General features: G+C 34.9%; 1 protein-coding gene across 10 annotated transcripts in view; it reads right to left on the reverse strand.

The window, feature by feature from the left end:
- LOC306877329 (tensin-1-like) overlaps positions 1-21,957 on the reverse strand; it is a 230,367-nt gene that overhangs the window by 48,825 nt on the left and 159,585 nt on the right. For 8 of the 10 annotated variants that reach the window (XM_079429036.1, XM_079429033.1, XM_079429039.1 and 5 more), the window contains 12 exons: positions 17,633-17,682; positions 14,627-14,798; positions 14,232-14,282; positions 13,029-13,151; positions 10,325-10,389; positions 9,841-9,924; positions 5,293-5,405; positions 4,082-4,142; positions 3,660-3,735; positions 933-1,062; positions 708-773; positions 477-593 (listed from right to left, as the gene is read on the reverse strand). In XM_079429036.1, the coding sequence (XP_079285162.1) occupies positions 477-593; positions 708-773; positions 933-1,062; positions 3,660-3,735; positions 4,082-4,142; positions 5,293-5,405; positions 9,841-9,924; positions 10,325-10,389; positions 13,029-13,151; positions 14,232-14,282; positions 14,627-14,798; positions 17,633-17,682 (1,108 nt within the window). Of the gene's footprint in view, positions 1-476; positions 594-707; positions 774-932; positions 1,063-3,659; positions 3,736-4,081; positions 4,143-5,292; positions 5,406-9,840; positions 9,925-10,324; positions 10,390-13,028; positions 13,152-14,231; positions 14,283-14,626; positions 14,799-17,632; positions 17,683-20,136; positions 20,368-21,957 lie in introns of those variants that run through there. The other 2 variants (XM_079429034.1, XM_079429041.1) reach the window with 1 other exon arrangement.

Consider the following 21,957-nt stretch of genomic DNA (forward strand, 5'->3'; position numbering starts at 1 on the left):
AGCTCTGTCACAAAACTCCAGTGAATGCTGATGATTTGATGTCGGACCGACACATGACCCGAACACAAACACTGAAGTATGTGAACTCTGAGTGGCCATCATAAGTTAATAATAGAATAAGCTAAAGTAGATGTCTACAGACTAGGCAGATGTTTATTAGGAAAGCATCCAAATAATGCTGAATAAAACTGTTGACTTGCGAATAAATTAATAAATAACATTAATTTATTATTTATTAATAATACAAAAATAGTATACAAGTATAATATTTTTTATTTACAATAAACAAATAAACAAAAACGAATGTGTTTATTATATTTTCTTAATAATAAAGTAAAAATAAATACATAAAACTAGTAGTTTTAAAGTTGTCTGAAGCGAAAATAGAACTGGTTTACTACCATTCTGGCTCCACTTTTGGGAAAGTCTAATCATTTCCAGTCATTTGTTGATAATGAGACTACAGCTTCACTCACCCTCCACTGAATCTTCACAGCGCTGGTTGAAGTTCTCGTAAGAATCCCAGCGAATCAGAGGATCCTGGGTATTGTAGTCCACAGAAACACTGGGCCCATTCTCAAGGTGGTCCATTTCTATGACAGACCATCCACACTCAGAAGCTTCTAGGCTCAGTTTGTGTTATATTTACAAAATTTCTGTGATTTATTTAATAGCTGAACATGAATGACAATAAATAGAGTTCTTACCTTGGATTTTTTCTGGGCCGAAAGAAAAGACAAATTCCACTTTTCCATATTCAGGAAATCTGTCATCTGAAAAAAGAAATGGACCGATCAAGCCGGTGTCATCAATACAGCTGATTTAATTAAAACAAACAAAACAACACGACACCAACCAAACATAGCTTGAGATTGCAGAGCATATTGAAACATCGGGCTATGCAAGACTCAACTGAGGCAAATCCAGCATACCTTTAAATGTTTCATCTAGTTCATCTTTGCCGAAGACGATGCCCAGATCGTGGACAGCACAGGTGTGAAACTGCACTCTGAAGATGACATCACGAGACGGACTGCGGAAGCGCTTGTGATAACACTTGAGCTGTGGATGACATGAGAATCCACACGTCACATTACAGCAACAGGTGAAACACAAACAGACCGGAAACAGTGAAAGAAATTACACACTATTACTAACTGAAAATATGCTCCTTTCCAGCCCGACAGAAAAAGTCAAGGTCATACCAGTAGAAGCTTGAAGCATTACAATTACAAACAACCATAAAAGTTCCAGGTTAAACACAAGTTAAGTTTAATTTAAAATAACGTTGATTATCACTAAAAATAATTTTGACATTAATAATATCTATAAATCAATCGAGTACATGTATACATACATAAATAGTTACTAAACAATTAAATAATAAAAACAACAATAATAATAAAATAATGTTTTACTATTAACAAATAATGATTATAAATAAATAAATTATTAATAACAAATGATAGTTATTAATGAATCAAATACATATACACATAAATGGTTAAACAATTAAATAAAAACAATCAAATATTTTCTTATGATTATTAACAAGTAATGATTATAAATATTATTATTATTAAATAGTTATAAATCAATCAAATACATACAGTTAATAAGCAAATAAATAATTAAAACAATAATAATAATCAAATATTTTATTATTAATAAATAAATAAATAGAAACACCATTTGAGGATTTCATAAATAATAGATAAATAATTAACAAATAATAAATATTTACAGTAACTTTCATACAAATGTAGCAACACTTTTAAAGATTTACAACAGAGATGTGCAATTGTTATTTGTTATATATAAGTTGTCTGGAGCGTGAAGAAAATTGTCTTACTACTTTTCTAAAAGGATGCATTTCTGGTTTGCATTGCCAGTATACATCCTGTGAGTGGAGTTTGCTTCACTTAAACTTGTTTCCACAATTTATGCTTTGTTTTCAGGTGAGGGATGAGTTAAAATGCCTTTCTGTGGTAATCGTGCTCTCAGTAGATCTTAACTTAGAACATTCCTTTTAGAGCATGGCAAATCATTCATACGTAATCTCGCATCAACCCAAGCACATTCAGCACAGAAATTTCTGTCCATGGGCTTGGAACGGATTGTTTGAGAGGTTTTGGATCCTGGTCGCCTCGCCCTCCCATGGTGAAGCAGAGCCAGAGATGTCAGTATAGTGAAAGTACGTAAAACAACAGAGCCTCTCCAAAACCCAGACAAGGACATAAAAATGTCCTCACTGGCCACTGAGGAAACTGTATCCCTCTTTCTGTTGCCCAAAATAACTATAATTAACCTACTTAACTTGGGTAAGATGGACACAAAATGTACAGCTTTTCATTTTGGAGAGTGAAACAAAACAAACACGACCGAATTGAGAAAGATGGGGGCAGGCAGAGCATCCTGCGGTTTACCCAAACTGCAGCAGAGGCTCAGCCGCACACATGGGGGTCCGCCTCAGGAAAATGCTTCTCAGTGAGTCACAATTAACAAAATGAAGCTTTTAAAAACAAGCCATTTCCCTGAGAATACAAAATACCCCAATAAAATCATGATGGAGATGAAGCAAAAGGGATGCACATACGATACCAAATACTGAGAAATATTGCAAAATAGAAGTATTTTCAGTTGTATCTCAAACATTTGGACCCCTTTGTTCCTCAAGGGAAACTTTTTTTTTTCTTTCGTGCTAGGCGTATATATTGATCTTCAATATGCTCTGGCAGAAGTGCAGTGAAATGTTGTGGTTCGTGTTCAGGTTAGAGTCCTCTATAGATCAGCTCTGATTGATTTTGCTTACTAAGGACTTCTGAAATAGAGCCCATCAGAGAAAGAGCCCCTCTACAAGTGCAGCATTATGGCAGATGATAAAGCACTCTGCTCTTTTTGGCTTTCTCTTCCAAAAAGCTTTCTAAGGTAAAATGCAAATAAATCCATGCCGAGAAAAGTGGCTCTCATCAGGAATGAAGGTCTGATGGATGCCCCTCTAGACATCCTGCTTTATTATTGCTCTGAGAAATGCCCATAAATGGAGGAAGAACTAGTTTCTGTGGTCTTAATTCAACTCTGAATAGATCATCTTTAACCCAAAATCAAAGAAAAACTATAAGAAATTGCATTTAGATTAGTGCTGGGCAACAATTAATCACGATTAATCGCATCCAAAACAAAAGTTTTTGTTTACATAATATATGTGTGTGTACTGCATATATTTATTATGTATATATATATATATATATATATATATATATATATATATATATATATATATATATATATATATATATATATATATATATATATATAAATAAATACACACATGCATGTATATATTTAAGAAAAATATGTTGTTTTTATACATACATTAGTGAAAATTACTGTAATCAAAGTTATTATTATTATTATTATTTAAATAAGGGCAAAAGCACAATACATTACAATAAAAGTAAACAAAAACTCACACACGCATACACTGGGGTGAAAATATATTAAGCTGTCATAAAAATATGTCAGATCCATACGTCCGTAAAATAGACTTCATTGTCTTTATTGTCTTTAAAATTAATCATTGATTTTATTTTATTCTTTATTTTGGGATGAAATATGACTTGGATGTTTTTTGACAGATTTGGGGGATTCATTCTTACCAGGATGTCTCCTTTCAGAAGCAGGCCGGGTTCAATGGTGATGCAGATACTGGTCTGACTGTCTCCTTGGACGTTACTGCAATCATCAATCAGACACACAGCCGTTAACCACAAAAAAATCCACATTAAACATAAACATTAGCCTAAACTTATCAATGCATGGCTGCCAAACTTTGTATTTTCATTTAACAGAAAGGGTAATCCCTACTGATAACAACACAGCTGCAGTCTGAGAGTATGCAGGAAGCTACAGCGGCCAAGTTCAGTGATGTATGTGAAAAGCACATGTGGGCTCTGAGTGCGTGTGATTCAGAAACCCCCCAGACAAAGAGGGCAGCCTGTGATTGGACGTCTTGAAGGCTGGGCTACATGCCAGGGAAGCATGAGCAATACTGTGTAGGAAAACATGGGGCGTTTCTTACTAGATCCCAGATGTGTAGACGGGCTGCATTGCCTGGTAGATCTTGAGGAAAGGGCGGCAACCTGAGAAACCATGAGAGAAAGTGAAAGAGAACAAAGAATGCGTTACTAGAGCTCTAAAAGTGGAGTATCTAAAGAGCTCATCTCGTCTTAATTTTGAAGTAAAAACTTTAGAGTCTCTATAACTCCCTCAGATCCTGTTTATACCCAGTATTAACATGCATCTCGCAAGATATACAAAGCAAGACTTTTTATAATGTTCACAGATGTATGTATAATGTTCAAATGTACCTCCTAAGAATACATGTGATCGGATTTTGTCGAAGAGAGTGTATGAGATGTCCTGACTACATGCATAATTTAAGCTAACCTTCTATTAATTAACTAAACTTGTTGACATTACTCACACTTAAGACACTGAATGTATATAGTTCTAAATGTTTTGATTGGATGGTTTTCTTTTAAAAGTAGTGGTTCTCAAATTTTGAAAGGTGTTGGACCACAAAATAACCACTTCAACCACTTTAAATGAATGAATGAATAAAGTAAATGTATCATTTCTATATACAATGTAAATGAAATTTTGTAATGTAACATATAAAAGTTAGTATATTGTTATTGCATAGGCTAATTGATATCATACCAGAGTTGTTTCAGACCCTACTGACTTACTGACTTACCCTACTGAATGCATTCTTCTAAATATCTTCATGTTTTTGCAGAAAAAAATAATAATTTAAAAGATTAAAAAAATAATAATAATAATAATATATCACTATATGTTGGTGCACTTGGCCACAAGGCTATTGGTACTGACTTTATTTATTTTTTAATCCTTTTTTTCTATTTTTTATTCTGCGGACCACTTGGAAACCTTTATGTACCACTGATTTGAGAATCAAGCTGCAAGTCACTGTCTAGGGAGAATGGATTCATTTACACTACAAATGCGATGCGGTCACGTGTTTCTGACTACCTCTGACTCTGGTTTCAATGATCAGATCACAAAACATTCTGGACCCCATCTACACCTGTATTTAGTGCTGACCTCTTGTGATCGTATCACCTGAGGTGTGAGTAATAGAGCAGCATGTTGTCAGTCTGACAGGGAGGCGTCAAAAGCAGTGGGAGTCGAGAAAAACCCCTGAAACCTGCCTTCAACACCTCCAGCAATCGCTGACAAATGGCCAACAGTCAGAGCATGTCAGCTCACCTCCTTTGGACTCGAAGTTTGGGATCCCGTGCATGATGACGTGGTGCAGAAACAGGGGCTTGTTGTTGATCTTGATGTGACCAGAGAGCAGACCACTGAAATACTGCACATACCTACAGCAAAACAAAAAATTATCAGAAATAACATAAGCAAAACAAATTAGTGGACCACACTTCACACATGATTACAGACAGCTGGGGAGGATTGAGATGCGAAGAAGGATATCAAATTACTACTACTTCTGTATCAAGTAATTAAAAAAATAAAAATTATCAATAACAATCAGAAGCAAGAAGCATATTTTCTGTTTGACCAGTGGCCCAACCCATAGTTGGAGAAATGGAGATGCACAGTGTTGCCAACTTAGCAACAGTGCAGACCCCTTTAGCGACCCTTTTCCCTTAAAAAAAAAGCACCCAAATATATATATATATATATATATATATATATATATATATATATATAAATAACAATTTGTTAACATTTGTTCATGACTTTAGCATTAATACATGAACTAAAAATATGTTTACACCATTTATTAAGGTAGGTTGATGTTAATTTCTAAATATACTAGGTAACACTTTACAATAAGGTTCATTAGTTCACATTAGTTAACTACATTAGTTAACATTAACTAAGAATGAACAATACTTCTACAGTATTTATTAATCTTAGTTAATGTTAATTTCAACATTTACTAATGCATTATTAAAATAACGATGTGTGCTTGTTAACATTAGTTAATGCACTGTGAACTAACATGAACAAATAATATACAACTCTATTTATTAACTTACATTAACAAAGATTAATAAATAGTTTAATAAATGTATTGTTCATTGTTTGTTCACATTAGTTAAAACTAATGTTAACAAATGACACCTTATTGTAAAGTGTTACCATATACTATAATATAATAAAAATGCACAATAAGTATTAATATAATAATGAACTGGTAATAAATGAATGGTAATAAAAATAATGAATGGTAGTAAAAATCATGAACTAACAATACAGTATTTATTATTATAGGTTAAGGTTGATATATACTATATATACTGATACTTTTTTTTTTTTTTTAACATTGTATAAATTAACAATGTTAACAATTTGACCCATACTGTAATATGTTACCATGAACAGTATATGCTTGCAATGTGTCTACAAAAAATAAGAATAATTAATATTTACTGTATATTTATATTTTTACCATTTTTAAATAAGCAACCATTTTAACAGCATATTAGTTTTGCTGCAGCAACCGTTCATTAAATTATGAGATTTCACTGGTATTGCTATTGACTACTGAAACCTGTTTCGGAAACACCGATGCACATGTTGTATAAAATCGCTGAGTGTGTGAAAGTCTTGGGTTTCAAGCGAAAGTTATGTTCAAAAAGTTCTGCTCTGTTCAAAGGCGGAGACTCATCTGATGTGAATAACTATTGCCCTTTGTTCTATTACAAACAAATCTTTAAACAATGATCTATTTATATTAGTTCTCTAAATATTCCTTCGCTATTTCAATCGGGGTTTAGATCCAACTTTTCCACTTCTACTGCCCTTTTAAAATTAACAAATGATGTGTTCTCATCCTTTGATAAAGGCCAAGCCACAGGTGCCATTTTCATCGATCTTTCAAAGGCTTTTGATATGGTCAATCATCTTCTCGATAAATTGTCTTCCATTGGTTTAACTAGGAATGCTCTTCTTTGGTTTAATGTTTACTTGCATAATAGGTGCCAATATGTTGTATACCAATGTTTTCAGTCTGATTTCTTGATTGTTGAAAAAGGTGTTCCTCAAGGTTCTACTATAGGTCCACTACTTTTTTTCTATTTTATTAATAATTTATCTCAAATATGTTTAAATTGCTCTGTACATCTCTATGCTGATGACACCGTTATTAACACAACTAATTCTGATCTGTCGCAAATCCAGAACTCTTTACAATCTGAAGTCTTGCTGTATGTTATTTGGCACACGTCTGTGCCATTCCTTTTCTTTTGATTTGAATATTACTTTTGATGAGGGTTTATCTCTTGAGGCTGTTGATTCATTTAAATATCTTAATCTTTGGATTGACCCTGAACTTACTTTCAAGACTCATATTAATTGATTACATTGTTAACAGAACATATGGTTTGCGCTTACTTTATCGTCCAATTAATTGTTTAACGTGTCAAGTTAGGAAAATAATTATTTCTCAAGTTATATTACCTCTTATTGATTATGCTGATATAGTTTATCAAAATACCTCTGATATTTGAAGCCTCTTAATGTGGTTTATAACTCTGTGTAGATTTGTGTTAAGGTGTCCATATTGTACTCATCACTGTCATATGTATGATATGCTTAATTGGTTACACCCTAAATCATAATAAATGTGTTTATTATGATTGTCCTTGGTATCTGAAACAGTATTTGATTCCATATAGATCTTCTTATTCACTTTTTTCTTTGTTTCCAGAATTTTTAGTGAAGTCGGACATAGGTCTTTTACATTTAAAGCTCCTTCCAATTGGAATAATCTTCCCCAATCTTTGAGATCTGTTACTTCCCTTTATTGCTTCAGGTCATTTCTATTTTCTCATCTTAAATTAACATGTGTATGCTAGTAAGTTTTCTTATGTTGATTTTGTTTATGTATAACATCGATTGTTTAGTAATCTTGCTGTGAGTATGGGGGATTGGTTGAGCATGTCTTCTATTTTGTGTATGTGTTGCGTACATGTTTTGTATGATTGTCTTGTTTATGTTGTAATATTTCGTTTTTTGGACCCCCTTGAAAATGAGATCTCAAGGGGCTATCCTCAATAAATTCAAAATTCAAATACATATTCATGAAAGTAATATTACATAACATGCTATCTAAACTGTTGTGAAGATTATTAAGGGTAATGAGACTTTTTGATCTGCAGTCGTGTCCAATCCCTTAGCACAGATGTTTTATAAACAGAAAAAAAAAAATTCTTCTTGAAGTTTGAGGCCGTGTCCCAGGAGAGGGACAGTGATCAGCACTTCTGCATTTTTCTGGCCAAATGCCCGAGGCCTGGTTTCCCATGAACATTCAGTTATTCCAGGGCCCCTCTATTCCAGAAGAGCAGAACGGCAGAAATCATACGCTGCTTCTTTCCTCCTGGAGCAAAGCTCTTACCATGACTCTGCCTTTCCATTTTCCATGAAGGGAGTGCAAGTATGTGCCCCAATGAAATCTAGTTTTAATGAAGCCTGAAGTGCCAGTCCTTCAATACACAGATGGAATGCCTGATTCTGTAAAAGCTGCGCATCCATGGCCAAGTGTTCCCTTATGAGGCATAAATGGGTGTGTAGGGGTGTGTGCTAAAGCACAAAGCGTACATACACTTATATCAGTGCCTTTGGATATGAAACTGTACAATGGAGTTGAAAAATCTGTGAAACTACTAGTGAAAATATTTATATGGTACATTCTTTTCTTTAATATATCATTTTTCATTCACAATCAGCATTTCAATGGAAGTGAGAACATCTGACTGTCAAAGCAAAGAGTCATATGATCAATGTCACTTATTTTGCTTATTTGATTAGTGACCTAATAATAGTGCAAAGTATCAAATATTCCTTTTTGCACATAATTCATAACTATCCTTGTTTAGAAATGTGTAAACAACCAAGTTTGGTCTTGTTTTTGACTCCACTGTACATATAGAGCTAAACAGCAGAATTGATGACACTGGCAACCACTTATGTCTATTTATATCTCCGGAAATAACATCACAAACGGCCAGCATCCCAAACATGGCTTTCCAGCGTCTCTCCAGCACATATTTGTGAAATTGTCATTCTTAAGGAATTCTGAGGTACATCTTCCACAGCTAGTACGTGCAGATTTGAGCGTTTGAGAAATGAGAATGAATTTGGACAGGTAAAAACATTCCAGTATAAATTATTAATTACCTACTAAAGAAAAATATACAAAAATACATATATTTATGCAGACATGCATAGTACCATGCAAAGTCTGGGGTCAGTTTGATTTTTTGTATGTTTTTGAAAGAAGTCTCTTATGCCCAGCAGTGCTGCATTTATTTGATCAAATATTTTTTTTAACACAGAAAAAAAATTATTACCAATTATTACCAATAAAATGGTATTATTTATCCTTGTATCTGCCATTGCAGTGAGTTGAGCTGCGACTGCAGCAATAATTTGAGCACATTTGATCTGAGACCAGCTGTAGTGAAAGTGTATAAGTGTAATATGTAATTTGCATATACAATAGTGGTGGTCCTGAGACGAGATCAGACATGAGGTGCTTAAAAATCTTTGGAGAGATTACGCAACATCAAATAATTTTACTGTTAATGACATACCACACTGCCATAGGGTACAACTAGTTAACCTAGCAAAACTATACAGGCATCGTTTGCATGTTTGGGGCTGTGTTATCAGGAAGGTGAAGCTCATAAATCTGAACAATGGCTGAAGCTGATCGCTCATAATGAGGGTCAAACTCATAAAGCACAAAGATAAGAGGTCAGATGGGGAAAACAAAGCACCACTGACCTTCTTTGGGAGGGTTGACCCACAGGAAGCACTTTATCTTCATAAAAGCGCTTCATGGCAAACCTGTCCAGAGCCTGGTCTGCACTGCAGAGGCAAAAGAAGCACACTTATTATTGTAAACGTTTAAGTCATTTTCTCCAATACAAAAAAACAACAACATATTCATAATAAGCATCTTTGTCTTTGGTTTCCAGGAGAAGTATTTAAATGTGCTTTTGAATTTACTGGAAGCTTTTTATCCATAAAAATAGCATGAATACACTTTTTGCATCAGGGACAAATTTGATCAGCACTTAATTCGACTCTTGAGACAAATCCGCCTTTGTAAAGTGATGCTATTCAGCAGTTGTTTTTCCCATCGCCCCCCGCTCATGTGTTACCTAACACGTCTTGTGATGTGGGATTAAGGTCTTTCCATAATAAGTGCTCAGAGGAGCACCTTTAATTCAATAAACACAGACAGTACGCTGTCTGCACGTCTTACCTTGCTGATATGTTGCTGTAATGCATGTACGCAGCCACAACTACCCCGGTTCGACCTCGGTTTCCCTGCAGAATGAGAGGAAGATGGGATTATCAATCAATGCAATACTTTATTTCATGTCTCCATTATTATTATTTAACTCAATTTTTCAAATGGAAATCATATTAGTTTGTTTATTTTTATATATGTTACAATTAAGTGAACTTCTAACATGAAAAAGTGGCAGTTTATTTATCATTTTTTTATTTTTATAATTAAAAGGATACAAACAAAACATTTCTCAAGAATAAAGATTTAATACATTTACATTTCAATATAATATATATTTTTTTTTTTTTCTGTCCTAAAGATCTTTTTTTTACCCTGTTAGTTATTTGTCAAACCCTTTTAAAGGAAGTGACATCATCTTTTGTTGGGAAAACTGTAACACAAATTTTAGCAATTAATAAATTATGAGATGTTTCGTGGTATTAATTAGTTACCACGCAAAACATTAAACTGTGTTGTGTGCAAATTATAGAAATTAAAGTAGTATGTATAATAATATCATTATTTTATTTATATCATATTAATGACACCATAAAATAATTACCGTAAAATCTATTTAAAAATGTTTGTTAATTAAAATAAAAAAATAAAAATATCTTACTTATTTTATTTCAGTTAGTTGTCCAGGCAGCATTTCTAATTTTCAATTAATTTAAGTTGAAGTACTAAAATTACTTAAACTTAATACAACAAAACTAAAACTGTAATTAAAAAAAATTATAATAATAAAAACAACATAGTTTTTAAGTATGTCTAATAAAACCAATAAAAACACAAAACAAAATTTCTAAAATTAAACTAAATTTGAAAATGTAAATAGAACATATATATATAAAAAAAAAAAAAAACTCAAAGCATTAATAAATACTATATTGCTACATTATGTTCTAATACTAATGTAACACCGTTCCAGAGTTCAAAAGGTAAAAACTTTATGATACATCAGGTCAGCAAAGAAATTAAAACAAACTATTTAAATGATGTTTTATTAACAAAGTTCGGGAGGAGCAGGTCAGATACTTAGCCTAATTAAACACAAGTGGCACGTAATCAAGTCAATCAACTCACGGATATAAATACAGCTGACATAGCTCCACTCATTTGACGGTCTATCAGCATCCCTCCACCACTCCTTCTCCACCAATATCACTAAGTTCTCACCGTACCACGGGGGGGATACTCTGGGTTCGGGCCATTCCCGAGCTCAGAGCCCTTCTCCAGGACAGCACGCCAACTACGCATTACGTAACTCGTGCTAAATATATGTAAGTGTGAACTCGTGAATGTATGGTTTGAGTCATTTTAAACACACAGTTGTACATTCAGTTCTTTCTGTATGAGTGAACATTTCCACCATCAAGCCATCGCCTCGTGTTTCCACTGTTACAAAGAACAACACAAGTTGCCATAACAATGCAGTGTTTATGGTTTCCAGTTAAAAAGGCAGCATATTTGCGTTTTAGACATTTCTGGCCCTTTATAAATCCAGATCACAACCTCTCTTGGCAGCGCTGCAGTTCTTAAAGCTCTCACGGAGAGCTAGTAATGGGTAAGATGCGTCTTGAGGGTGTGGAAAGAGTCGGGTCTGTTTGAAATCAAGTGGGAATACAGTGAAAAAGATTTCTAAAAGCACTAGACCCATACCAGAACAGACCTGCAAGCCATTGAGAAGGTAACCCACAAACTCCACAAGAGGCTGTTTATCTAACGTTTATACTCACGGACAGGATCCCTTTCATTAGTGACGCACTTAACGATACCACTATCATCAAAAACAACATTTTACAATCTAACTTCAAACGCGTTGTCATCATTCTAATGTTTGTAAGTGGTAACCAGCTATGACTTAACCAGATCAGAAGGCTACATTCAAATGAATTGTTTAAGAAAACAGATTTGCTTGAACCTCAAGACAGGGTCAGGCAAAGGGTTTCAAAACAATGGCCAAGTACTAACTTTACAAGTAAAATCAGTCATGTTTTCTTACGTAAAGACTCTGCAATTGCATCATAAATCACACTGTCCAGACCACCATGACCTTTAATGACCCCACACCGCCCCGGGTTATTAAGAGCTGCCTGAGAACGCCATCTACTGACAAACCACTATAGTTGCTATTTACAGTAACTGCAATGTGCAGATGGAAAAATTATTAGGCAAACATAAAACTATGGCTCTGTTTCAAAACCTTGTGAGCTGTCATGCTGGCTACTACTTAGGGGACCTCATAACTCTCATCAAGCCTCATAAGATTCAAATCACAATGGATTTCAATTGAGTTAGCATGTTGCTAATCTAACACCGCAATATTTAAATAAGCATTAAAAAAAAACTTTTTTTGTATTAAATTAAATAAATAGGCCTACTATAAATAAAATGTTCAATGTAAAATATATATTTATATTAATGTATAAATTAGAGTATGTGATTGTCTGTAAATGTAAATATTTATATTTTTCATTAATAAAATGAATTAATTTATTTATTCGTGTGATTTTTGGAGCAGCCTTCGTATCAGTAGTGCACTTATAATATCTTAAATCCCATCTCACTAGGTTTTTTACAAACTGCATGACATTGTGATATTTGTTGCTAGTGTTACCAAAAAAACATGCCTCCCATTCCCAAAACAGAAACAGCACAAATGAAACGGTACCTTATTGTGTAAGACCACCACATTGTGACTGTCAGCGTTCATCCAAGTGTCCATGGCTTTGCAGATGCTGCAGATCTTATCCAGGGCCGGAGCATGATGGTCCGGCCAGCCAAAATCCAGCACCTTACACAAAGAAACACACCGGAGCGGGAGTAAGAACAAAGGAACAAACTAGAGGTCTGCATTCCCACGGCTCTCCTGCGGGAACCGACCAGATTTCTTGCAACGCAGGATTAAATTCCCGGATAAAACGCGGTAGCGGTAACTCTGGTGTAATTTGAACGGGAGCGGGCGGTCTAACAATATCCCATTCTCGACGTCCTTTCAGAACAGCATATCTGCACTTTATTCTTATTCACTCAGGACTGTTATGCATGCGCTGCACGCACGGAAAAGTGCTTTCTGCGTCATGCATTTTATTTGTGAGGTCTGTTCGCAGCATGTGCATAACGATGCTCGGAGCAGGCTGTAGCCTACCGGTGGTGAATATACGGCCCTCAGACAGAACAGGCAGGTTGTCGTGACAGAGCAGAATAAGAATGGAGCAAAGTGTGGATGTGCTGACCTTGAAAAACGTTCAACTCAGTTTTGTTTATATTTTGCTTAGCCTATCATTTTAAATGACAGATGTCATTTTATTTTTTCTCTGCGACACATTTCCTACTGTGTTAACAGCAAAATGTTAAACTAATTTAGTATTTTGACAAGATGAATAAAATAGCTAATAGGCTATTTTTGTACAACATACTTTTTTTTTCTCTGCATCACTTTTTCCTATTGTGTTGTAAATGTTAAACGAATTGTCTCTTGACATGACTAAATAAAAATAAGAAATACTATTTTTGTACAACATGTTTATTTTCTTTGTGACACTTTTTTTTCCTACTGTGTTGGCAGCAAAAGTTTGCTGTCAATAAATTCAAGACTCTTGACAAGACTACACTTTTATTTGTAAGCCTATCTTTCTTTCAGCAGTGGAAATTTAAATGTGAGATTCTGGAAACGAGATCTAAATTTAGCGGGAACGGTCGGGTCGAGAAGAAAATTATTCTAAGCGGACAGCGGGTGAACAAAGAGTGAATATATCACGGGAGCAGGTGGGTGCGGAATAAAACCTCGCGGGAGCGGGACTAAAAAAACAGACCTCTAGAACAAACATCTCCACATTAGATAACTTAAAAAATTAAAGCAAATACTACTTACTTTGGGATTCAGCTGGGAGATATCATATCGCTTTTCACTGAGGTTGAAGAGCTGAAAAAATAATAAAAAAAATTAAGTTAATAAAAATAATAAAACCAGAAATAAATATAAATATTTCTTAGATATTAGTATAATAGTTAAAAATAATAATAATAAAAAAAAAAAAAAAAAAAAAAAAAAATATATATATATATATATATATCTCTCTCTCTATATATATATATATATATATATATATATATATATATATAAAATAAGTATAATAATGAAAATAAAATTCAGTTTTAAATAAATTATATGAATATAAAGGTTTGAATTATTTAAAAAATAAAGTCTGTGATAGTATTGCAACTACTAATACACTTATTTTAGTACTCAAAGCTATTGAGTCTCACCAGGTAGTTGTTACCATGTTTGGAGCGTAGCATGGTGGCGACCTCCTTTATGTTAGCGCTGTAGCTCGGCTCTTCTACATTACTGGGGAAGGTCACAGAAATGATGCGCTCTGTGATGTAGACCAGGTCCACCTCATAGTTTTCCTCCATGGCCTGGATCAAACTCAAGCTCCTGCAAAAACCAGAAGAGAACGGATAACTTCAGCAATTACAACTCATGTCTACAACCCTTGGTGTGAAACGAAGGCAATTCACAACTCACAACATTCGCTCAAGCACAAGCAAGTCTTGTGTCTCAGCACATGACATCATGAAATCACATTTTTCCTGAAGAACGCCTCACCTCAAACATGTCAGCGCTGAACAGTCTATTAAAGCATATCTGATGTTCAGTATGGCTTGAATAAAATATAGTGGGGAAAGATTGATCGCATATATAAACAAAGGAGATATGAAAATATCCTGCATTCCCTGTGTGCAGCAGGGCAGACCAAAGAAAACAATTTGGTCACTGGTGAGGCGTAAGTCTGCCAAGGATGCAACAACAATCAGGCCCCCCATCTGTGACCTCACTCTCTCCTCAGGTCTGGATTTCAAGGCAATCAGAGAGAAGTACAGCCATCTTTTAATCTTGGGCTTTGTTCCAAAACCTAGTGAGATTCCTAAGTAGGCAGCATTTCAGTGTGCTCACAAAAAAACTTTCAAAAAGGTAGAATACATTGTGACAAGCTCTATTCAAATCAATACCTTAACAGAGAATTAAATAAAGAAATAAAAGTATATATATATATATATATATATATATATATATATATATATATATATATATATATATATATACATATATAAAATGTCAATATTACTGTTTATTATGCTTACATTTACATATATCAATTAAAAAATTCAATACATATTAATATTTGTGTGTATATAAATATTGGATTATCTATCTATATTATGTATTATTATTATTTCATATTAATATTACTTTAATACATGTTCAATAAAATTGCATGATATAAATTCTAAAACAATTATTATTTAATAATTTATGTTTATTAATTAATAATTTATTTATATTATAGAATAATAATACTTTTTTGTATTATTATTATTATGGTATTTATATATTAATTCAGTACATACTGTATGTTCAGTATAATGAAAAACAGACTCTCATCCAATAAATGTGTTCTAGTTTTTATAGTTTACATTTTTAACATTTACATTGTTTGTGACAAGCACGATTTAAACCATTGTGACAATGATTTAAATCATGTAATCTACGGCTGATTTTAATCGAAAAGCGGTTTGCATGTTGGAGAAATAAATGTAAATAACGCATGATTGTGAGTGGTACGTGACATATAAACACTGTACTTGCACCACAGTCTGGGAAAACATGCACAACATTGCACAACTCTCAGGAGATTCTGGCTGATCTCAGTGTGTGGAAAATACAAGGCGTTACAACCTCTTAACAGTCCTTTAATGTTAAGGATTTCCCCCGATCCCACAATCATTTTGGAAGGCCAAAAGTTTTGTGCATTCGATCACATTCACTAACCTTTTTCAATAAGCACAAATAATCCATCTTCACCAGGTTCTAAGTCTATTTGTCTATTACTTTCATACTAAAATTGGAAGTATGGTAGTTATTCATTAAGTGATGATATGAAATAATGGCAAAGGAGTAGATGATTTCAGGTATGTGGATCTCAAATGCTTTTCATAGATTCTTTGGGCATGCTTGCACTGTTACCTGATTTGCATAATTCCTGAGTCGAATTGTAGCTAAAACAACACAGATAGCGCATGTAAATAAAATAGCGCTATCAGTGGGTGCAATTCATTCTACAGAACTGAACTGCAGTCCAGTATCTACTGCACAAACTCTACCAATTAAAACAGGAATGCACTTTTTGGCAGAAAAACAAAGGGTCCCAAAGGACCTCATTTTAAGGTTGTGTCCAAACTGAGAGTTTCCCAAAACAAGAGACAAATAAAATAGCAGCCCATGTAAATAAAAAACTAAAATTCCCCCTGGTAGCTGAAATGGGAGCTATTTGTAGTGGTGATTTTACAAAGCGTCTTCTCACAGCCTGGCATGAACACACCCAACAGCTGAGAGACATAAGACCATCGGAATGGATCAGAGATCAACTCTGGTGTTACATAACGTGAGATTAATCTTTCATTTGTTTTGAATATTCTTATCTTTTAGTTTGCATCCATCGAGTTCCAAATAAAAAGAATAATAGAATAATCAAGTGAGATGAAGTACATTTGACTTGTGTAGAAGAATCCAAAAATAGCCATAACCACATTTTTATGTAATATACTGTATAAACTTTATTTTAGTACACCTTCTATAAATACTGATATAAATGATTACCATTGTATGCAATGGCACAAACAAATCAAGATTACCACTCATTCATTTATATAGGGAAAATTAAGAGAAATAAATATATTTAGTCATTATTAGAAAGATAAAAAATCCTAAAAGTCATCATCTTGTGCTTGAATAGTTTTATTAATATTGCCTGTTTTTTCCCCCTTTTTTTGATGTTCACAAACATTCTGGATGTTTTTTGTTTTTTTTCCAAATAGCCTATTCGGTTGCATATATTCTTCATTTTCCTTATAGAAATGAATGCGTAAGTATGGTAACGAGGATTTGTTTTTCAGTGCCTCCTTTACTGCCTGTATAGAAAACAATCACTCAAGATAAACGTGCCGTTATTTATCTAATATACTGTATGTGGGAGAGAAGCCCTATTAGGACATTAGAACTTATCTCTGGAGATTGTGTAGATGCTTTAAAGAGTGTTTATTTATCATAATCATAAACTGCAATAAAGAATGTGAGACTGATCCAAACTGAGTCAGATGTCAACTGGCGCTGGATTTAGGAATACTATGACAATCCCTTGAGATGTTCACTATAGCAGCATACAGCAACACATGAGATATTGACTGAACTGATACAACGACATCTCTTACCTAGATGGTCTGCGTCGAGACTCCATGCTCTTGGAGGATTTGGTTGAGCCCTAAAAGAAAAGAAAATTCTAGTTAGGATCATGAAAATGTAGTTGAGTAAAGCCAGTGTATGAACTAGATTTATGCTTCCTTTTGGATACAGTCAAACAAAAACAGAGGTAAAGTTTTAGGGCATCGGAGCCAATTTCACAATGTTTCCTGTTGGTTAGGCACAACAATGTTTTTAAAAAATCTGAAAAAGTGCCAGCGCCATGATCATGTGTGACAAACTGCATGCTGCCACGTAAAAAAAACCCATTCATTCTTAATGACCACATCTGTATGAAAATCAACACAGTGCAACAGCCACAACGTCTATGCATTGTAAATGTTTATATATGTCTAAATATAGATGCAAGGCAAGATCGGAATTGCAAGCAGTTCTAAATGCCGAACATTCTATCAATGGAAGTCAAAGGAAGATTCTCAAACTTTAATCTTTATTCTTAAAGCATAAATTTTGAAAATCTATTTTTTTTTTTAAATGGCTGATATAATGCTAATATATATTCACAAAATGACCATAAAGTTGTACAAATATATATATATATTTTTTTTTTTTTTCTAATTTTTTGTTTTTATATATAGTTGTGTAGAACATAATTAGAACTGACACAACATACAGCAAACTCTCCGTTTAGCCTATGCAAATAATCTCAAAATGACCAAATCATGTCCAATTATTCAGTCTGGCTGATAATGTAGTCTATCACTAATAATGATCTCGCAAATACGACAGTTTCCAGATGTTTTTAGCCCATTTCCTGTTTAAAAATGACCGTAAACCTGTTTTCCTCAGGGGAGGTTTACTGTTCATCTCCAGAGCTCGGGCTGTTCTGCTGATTACACCAATGAAAAGGTTTGTTTGGACAGTTACTTTTGGTTTGTGTTTATCTGTATGTAAAACTGTGTTGATACAGTCTGAAGAGAGCTGATGTGACCGTGCAGGTCTGAATCTAACACTGAGCATGTCCTCTTAGCTGTATATACTGTAAATGCAATGACAGCTTGTGAAGTGAGGAATGAAATAAAATGGATTTCACACAGGAGATGCTGAAAGGTGTCATTTCTCCACTATACTTGGTTTGGTGCGGGTAGTGGAACAAAAATACACGTTCCACCTATAAAATGACATTTAGAGAACAAGAAAAGTCAAAGTGTGAAGTGTCTCTCTCTGAGTCTCTGAAAAGAAGGATAAGCCTTGAAAGATGCGTGGTTTACGCTCACCATCTAAATGACATACTAGTGCATGACTGACATGACTAAAACGGAACAATGCTTACTAAGAAAACTAACGTATAATTACACACAGTGCCAGGGCCTTTTCTAGAAACTGTATGGGCTTTGCATGTGGTTTCCCATATGTAGCAATCTTAGAATAGTATAGAACAACTTAAAGGAAATTAAATGATGGTAAAGTTTCAAGTTCAAATGTCGCCAATAAGAAAACAACACACTGAGGTTTGAACCTGGGGAATTCACTGGGAACTGAGAAATTGCTTAATGAGTATTGCCTAGCATAATATTTTAAAAGCAGTACATAAAAATGAATTTACTACAGAAATCACTAAGAATGTACTGTACTGTCTAACAAAACCCATTTGGAATTTCATTTGGTTGAAAAAAAAATGCAAAAGGCAGAGCAAAATGACAGTTTTCCTAAACCAGTTTGCCATTTGATAGCAAACAGATAGTCCCGCTCCAAACTCTTGCAATGCTGCCGTGTTGGATATCTTCTTTCCACAGAAGAAAGTTATTCATACAGGTTTGAAACGACATGAGGATGAGTTACAGAAATGTAACTATCGGGTGAGTTGTCCCTTAAAGAGCATTCATTAAAGTAAAATGTTCCCACAGAGTTCATTTCCTAAATAATTCTCCTTTCCAAGAATCCAGTAAAATCTACTACAATATTGTTTGCACGTATAGAGTCTAAACAAGCTTTCAATGAACAGACTGTAAAAGACCATTAACACATTTTGTAGGGTAACACACTTTTGTGTGTATAGATTACTGGGCCAGGCCATTATGAACGATCATAAAACACAAGGAAATACAAATAAGCCATACTAAGAGAGACTGCCAAAGGTGCTCACTTATAGCCGGAGAAAGCCATTGCGACACACTCGAGTAAAACACTCTGGCATTGCAAACCCCCTCTATCCATCTGCAGGGTCCACCTTCCATCTCTCGCCACACGGTGCCCGGCTCCAAAAACATTCCCTTAATCAGCCGATAATTGCGACCCCCAAAAGGACAGCCAAGAAAGGGTGGGCGGGGGGTTGGAGGGGGTCTCAGCTAGGCTTGATCAAAACCAGCTGGAAATGCTGCTTTCGAGTGGCCCTGACAAATGAACGATCAGAGAGCGCAGGGACTAAAGCGAGGGAGAGCTTTGAGGAAAAAGTTGCTTACAAGACCTACAATCCAGAAAGGAGCGAAAGTTCAGTGGAAACCCGAAGGCCTACCTTGAACAGGTAACCCGTACTCCACCTCCAAGCATCGCGAATGGAGGACAAACGCCTCCGTAGAGAGCCACTGGGATTCATGGTTGGGAATTAACACTTCCCTTCTCCTCGCAGTCCCCTTTTCCTGAAGCACGCCCCACGTTCCCGGCACTATTTTGGTTCTGCGCTATGCCGAGGATGCCGCATGCCTGGTGTCAAACTCAAGCAGACCGCAGCTTTCTTCCTTCTCCCACTCGCAGAGTTACTCTTTCCCTTGTTTTGTTCCCTCCCGCCTCCTTCTCCGGCCCCTCCCTTTTCCTCGGCACTTCTCCCCTCCCTCTTTCCCATGCTGTGCATGTGTGTGCTGCTGCCACCCGCGTTTGTTTGGATCTTCGGTCTAGCCTTTCCTCCTTCTACGAGTCACACACTCAGCAGCTGACTGGAGATGATCATCCCGACCTCACGGCTTCAGCTATTCACAGTTGCCACCTCCAGTAAACCATGGCCTATCACTTTCCTTTCCACTAGAATACAACTGTATGGTTTTCTTTTTCATTTAAAGTGGTTAAATGAAGCTGCTTTTTTGTTATGCATAGTTTTTATCCCTGAGGTCCACTTAGGATGCTAAAAATAGCCGCAATTTAGTTTTTCATGACTGTTTTCCATCCTCTTGCTGACCTTGAAGCAAGCTATGTACTTTTGCTGCCATGTCTAAAAGAGATTTCTATGTAAACGTTCACTTTGCATGTGAAATGGACCCCTTTTACAGAACGTGATGGTGTTTCCAGAGTTAGTAACAATTGCAAATCTAACAAATATTATTACTGTTATTTTAAATAACATACATAATGATCTTTTACAGTCTGTTCATTTGAAGTTTAATTAGTTTCATTTTGACTGAAATAGTATTTTCTTGTAGTATTTCATATTTTCATTTTAAAATATTATGTACATTTATAATATTTTGTGTTCCACTACCTTGACATTAAATTACTGTATGAGTGATTCTAAGGCAACGACTGATGGAGGGACTGCACAGCTTTCTCTTTTCTGGCCGCTATAATCAATCTCTTGATATTGTTTTTCCTCTTTTGGAAAGTCACAGAAATGCTATTGCACTATTTCTACTGAAGCAAATGGGAACACAAAAAATATATTTCATCTAGTTCCCATACAACTCTATAGAAGTTTACCCAACTATGATGACTTCTGCTTACGAGAACCCCAGAAATGTGAAAAGGGTCCATGAGATTCAACAATTATCTGGACTCACACATTGGTTGCACATTTTCTGTCATGTTTAATACAGTTTTAACTGCCTTGTCCTTCAACAACAGTCTTTCCAAAAGCCTGCATCATATCGTGACACATTCACAAAACACATCTGCACTGAAATGTGTTAAATCCCATTTCGATTAGCTTCAAAGTCACTTATATGCTAGTGCACGCTTAAAAGTTGACAAAATGCACAAAAACTGAAGGGAAAAAAAGAAAATTGTATGTATATAAATATATTAGTGCTGTCAAAATTAGCGCAGGTGATACATTTTTTCAGTTTAACGTGTTAAAATAATTTAATGCCGTTTAACGCAGGGGCGGAGACTAGGGTTGGCCACTCCACTCATAACTGCTGTTTCTGTCTGTTTTTTCTTGACAAGAAGTGTATTTATTCAGTCGCAGAACGTCTTTACGATCACATCAATCTGACGTGCGCTCCAGCTTCACTTCAGCGGCAGGCGTGAGTCAAACGAGCGCAGAAATCGGCAAGGTATAGCCTGTATCAATTCATATCAAAGCGCAAAATAGACCACGTGAATGTCATGGTCAGTTAAGGCATGAAGT

The sequence above is a fragment of the Barbus barbus genome (assembly GCF_936440315.1).
Source record: "Barbus barbus genome assembly, chromosome: 11".
Classification (NCBI taxonomy): domain Eukaryota; kingdom Metazoa; phylum Chordata; class Actinopteri; order Cypriniformes; family Cyprinidae; genus Barbus; species Barbus barbus.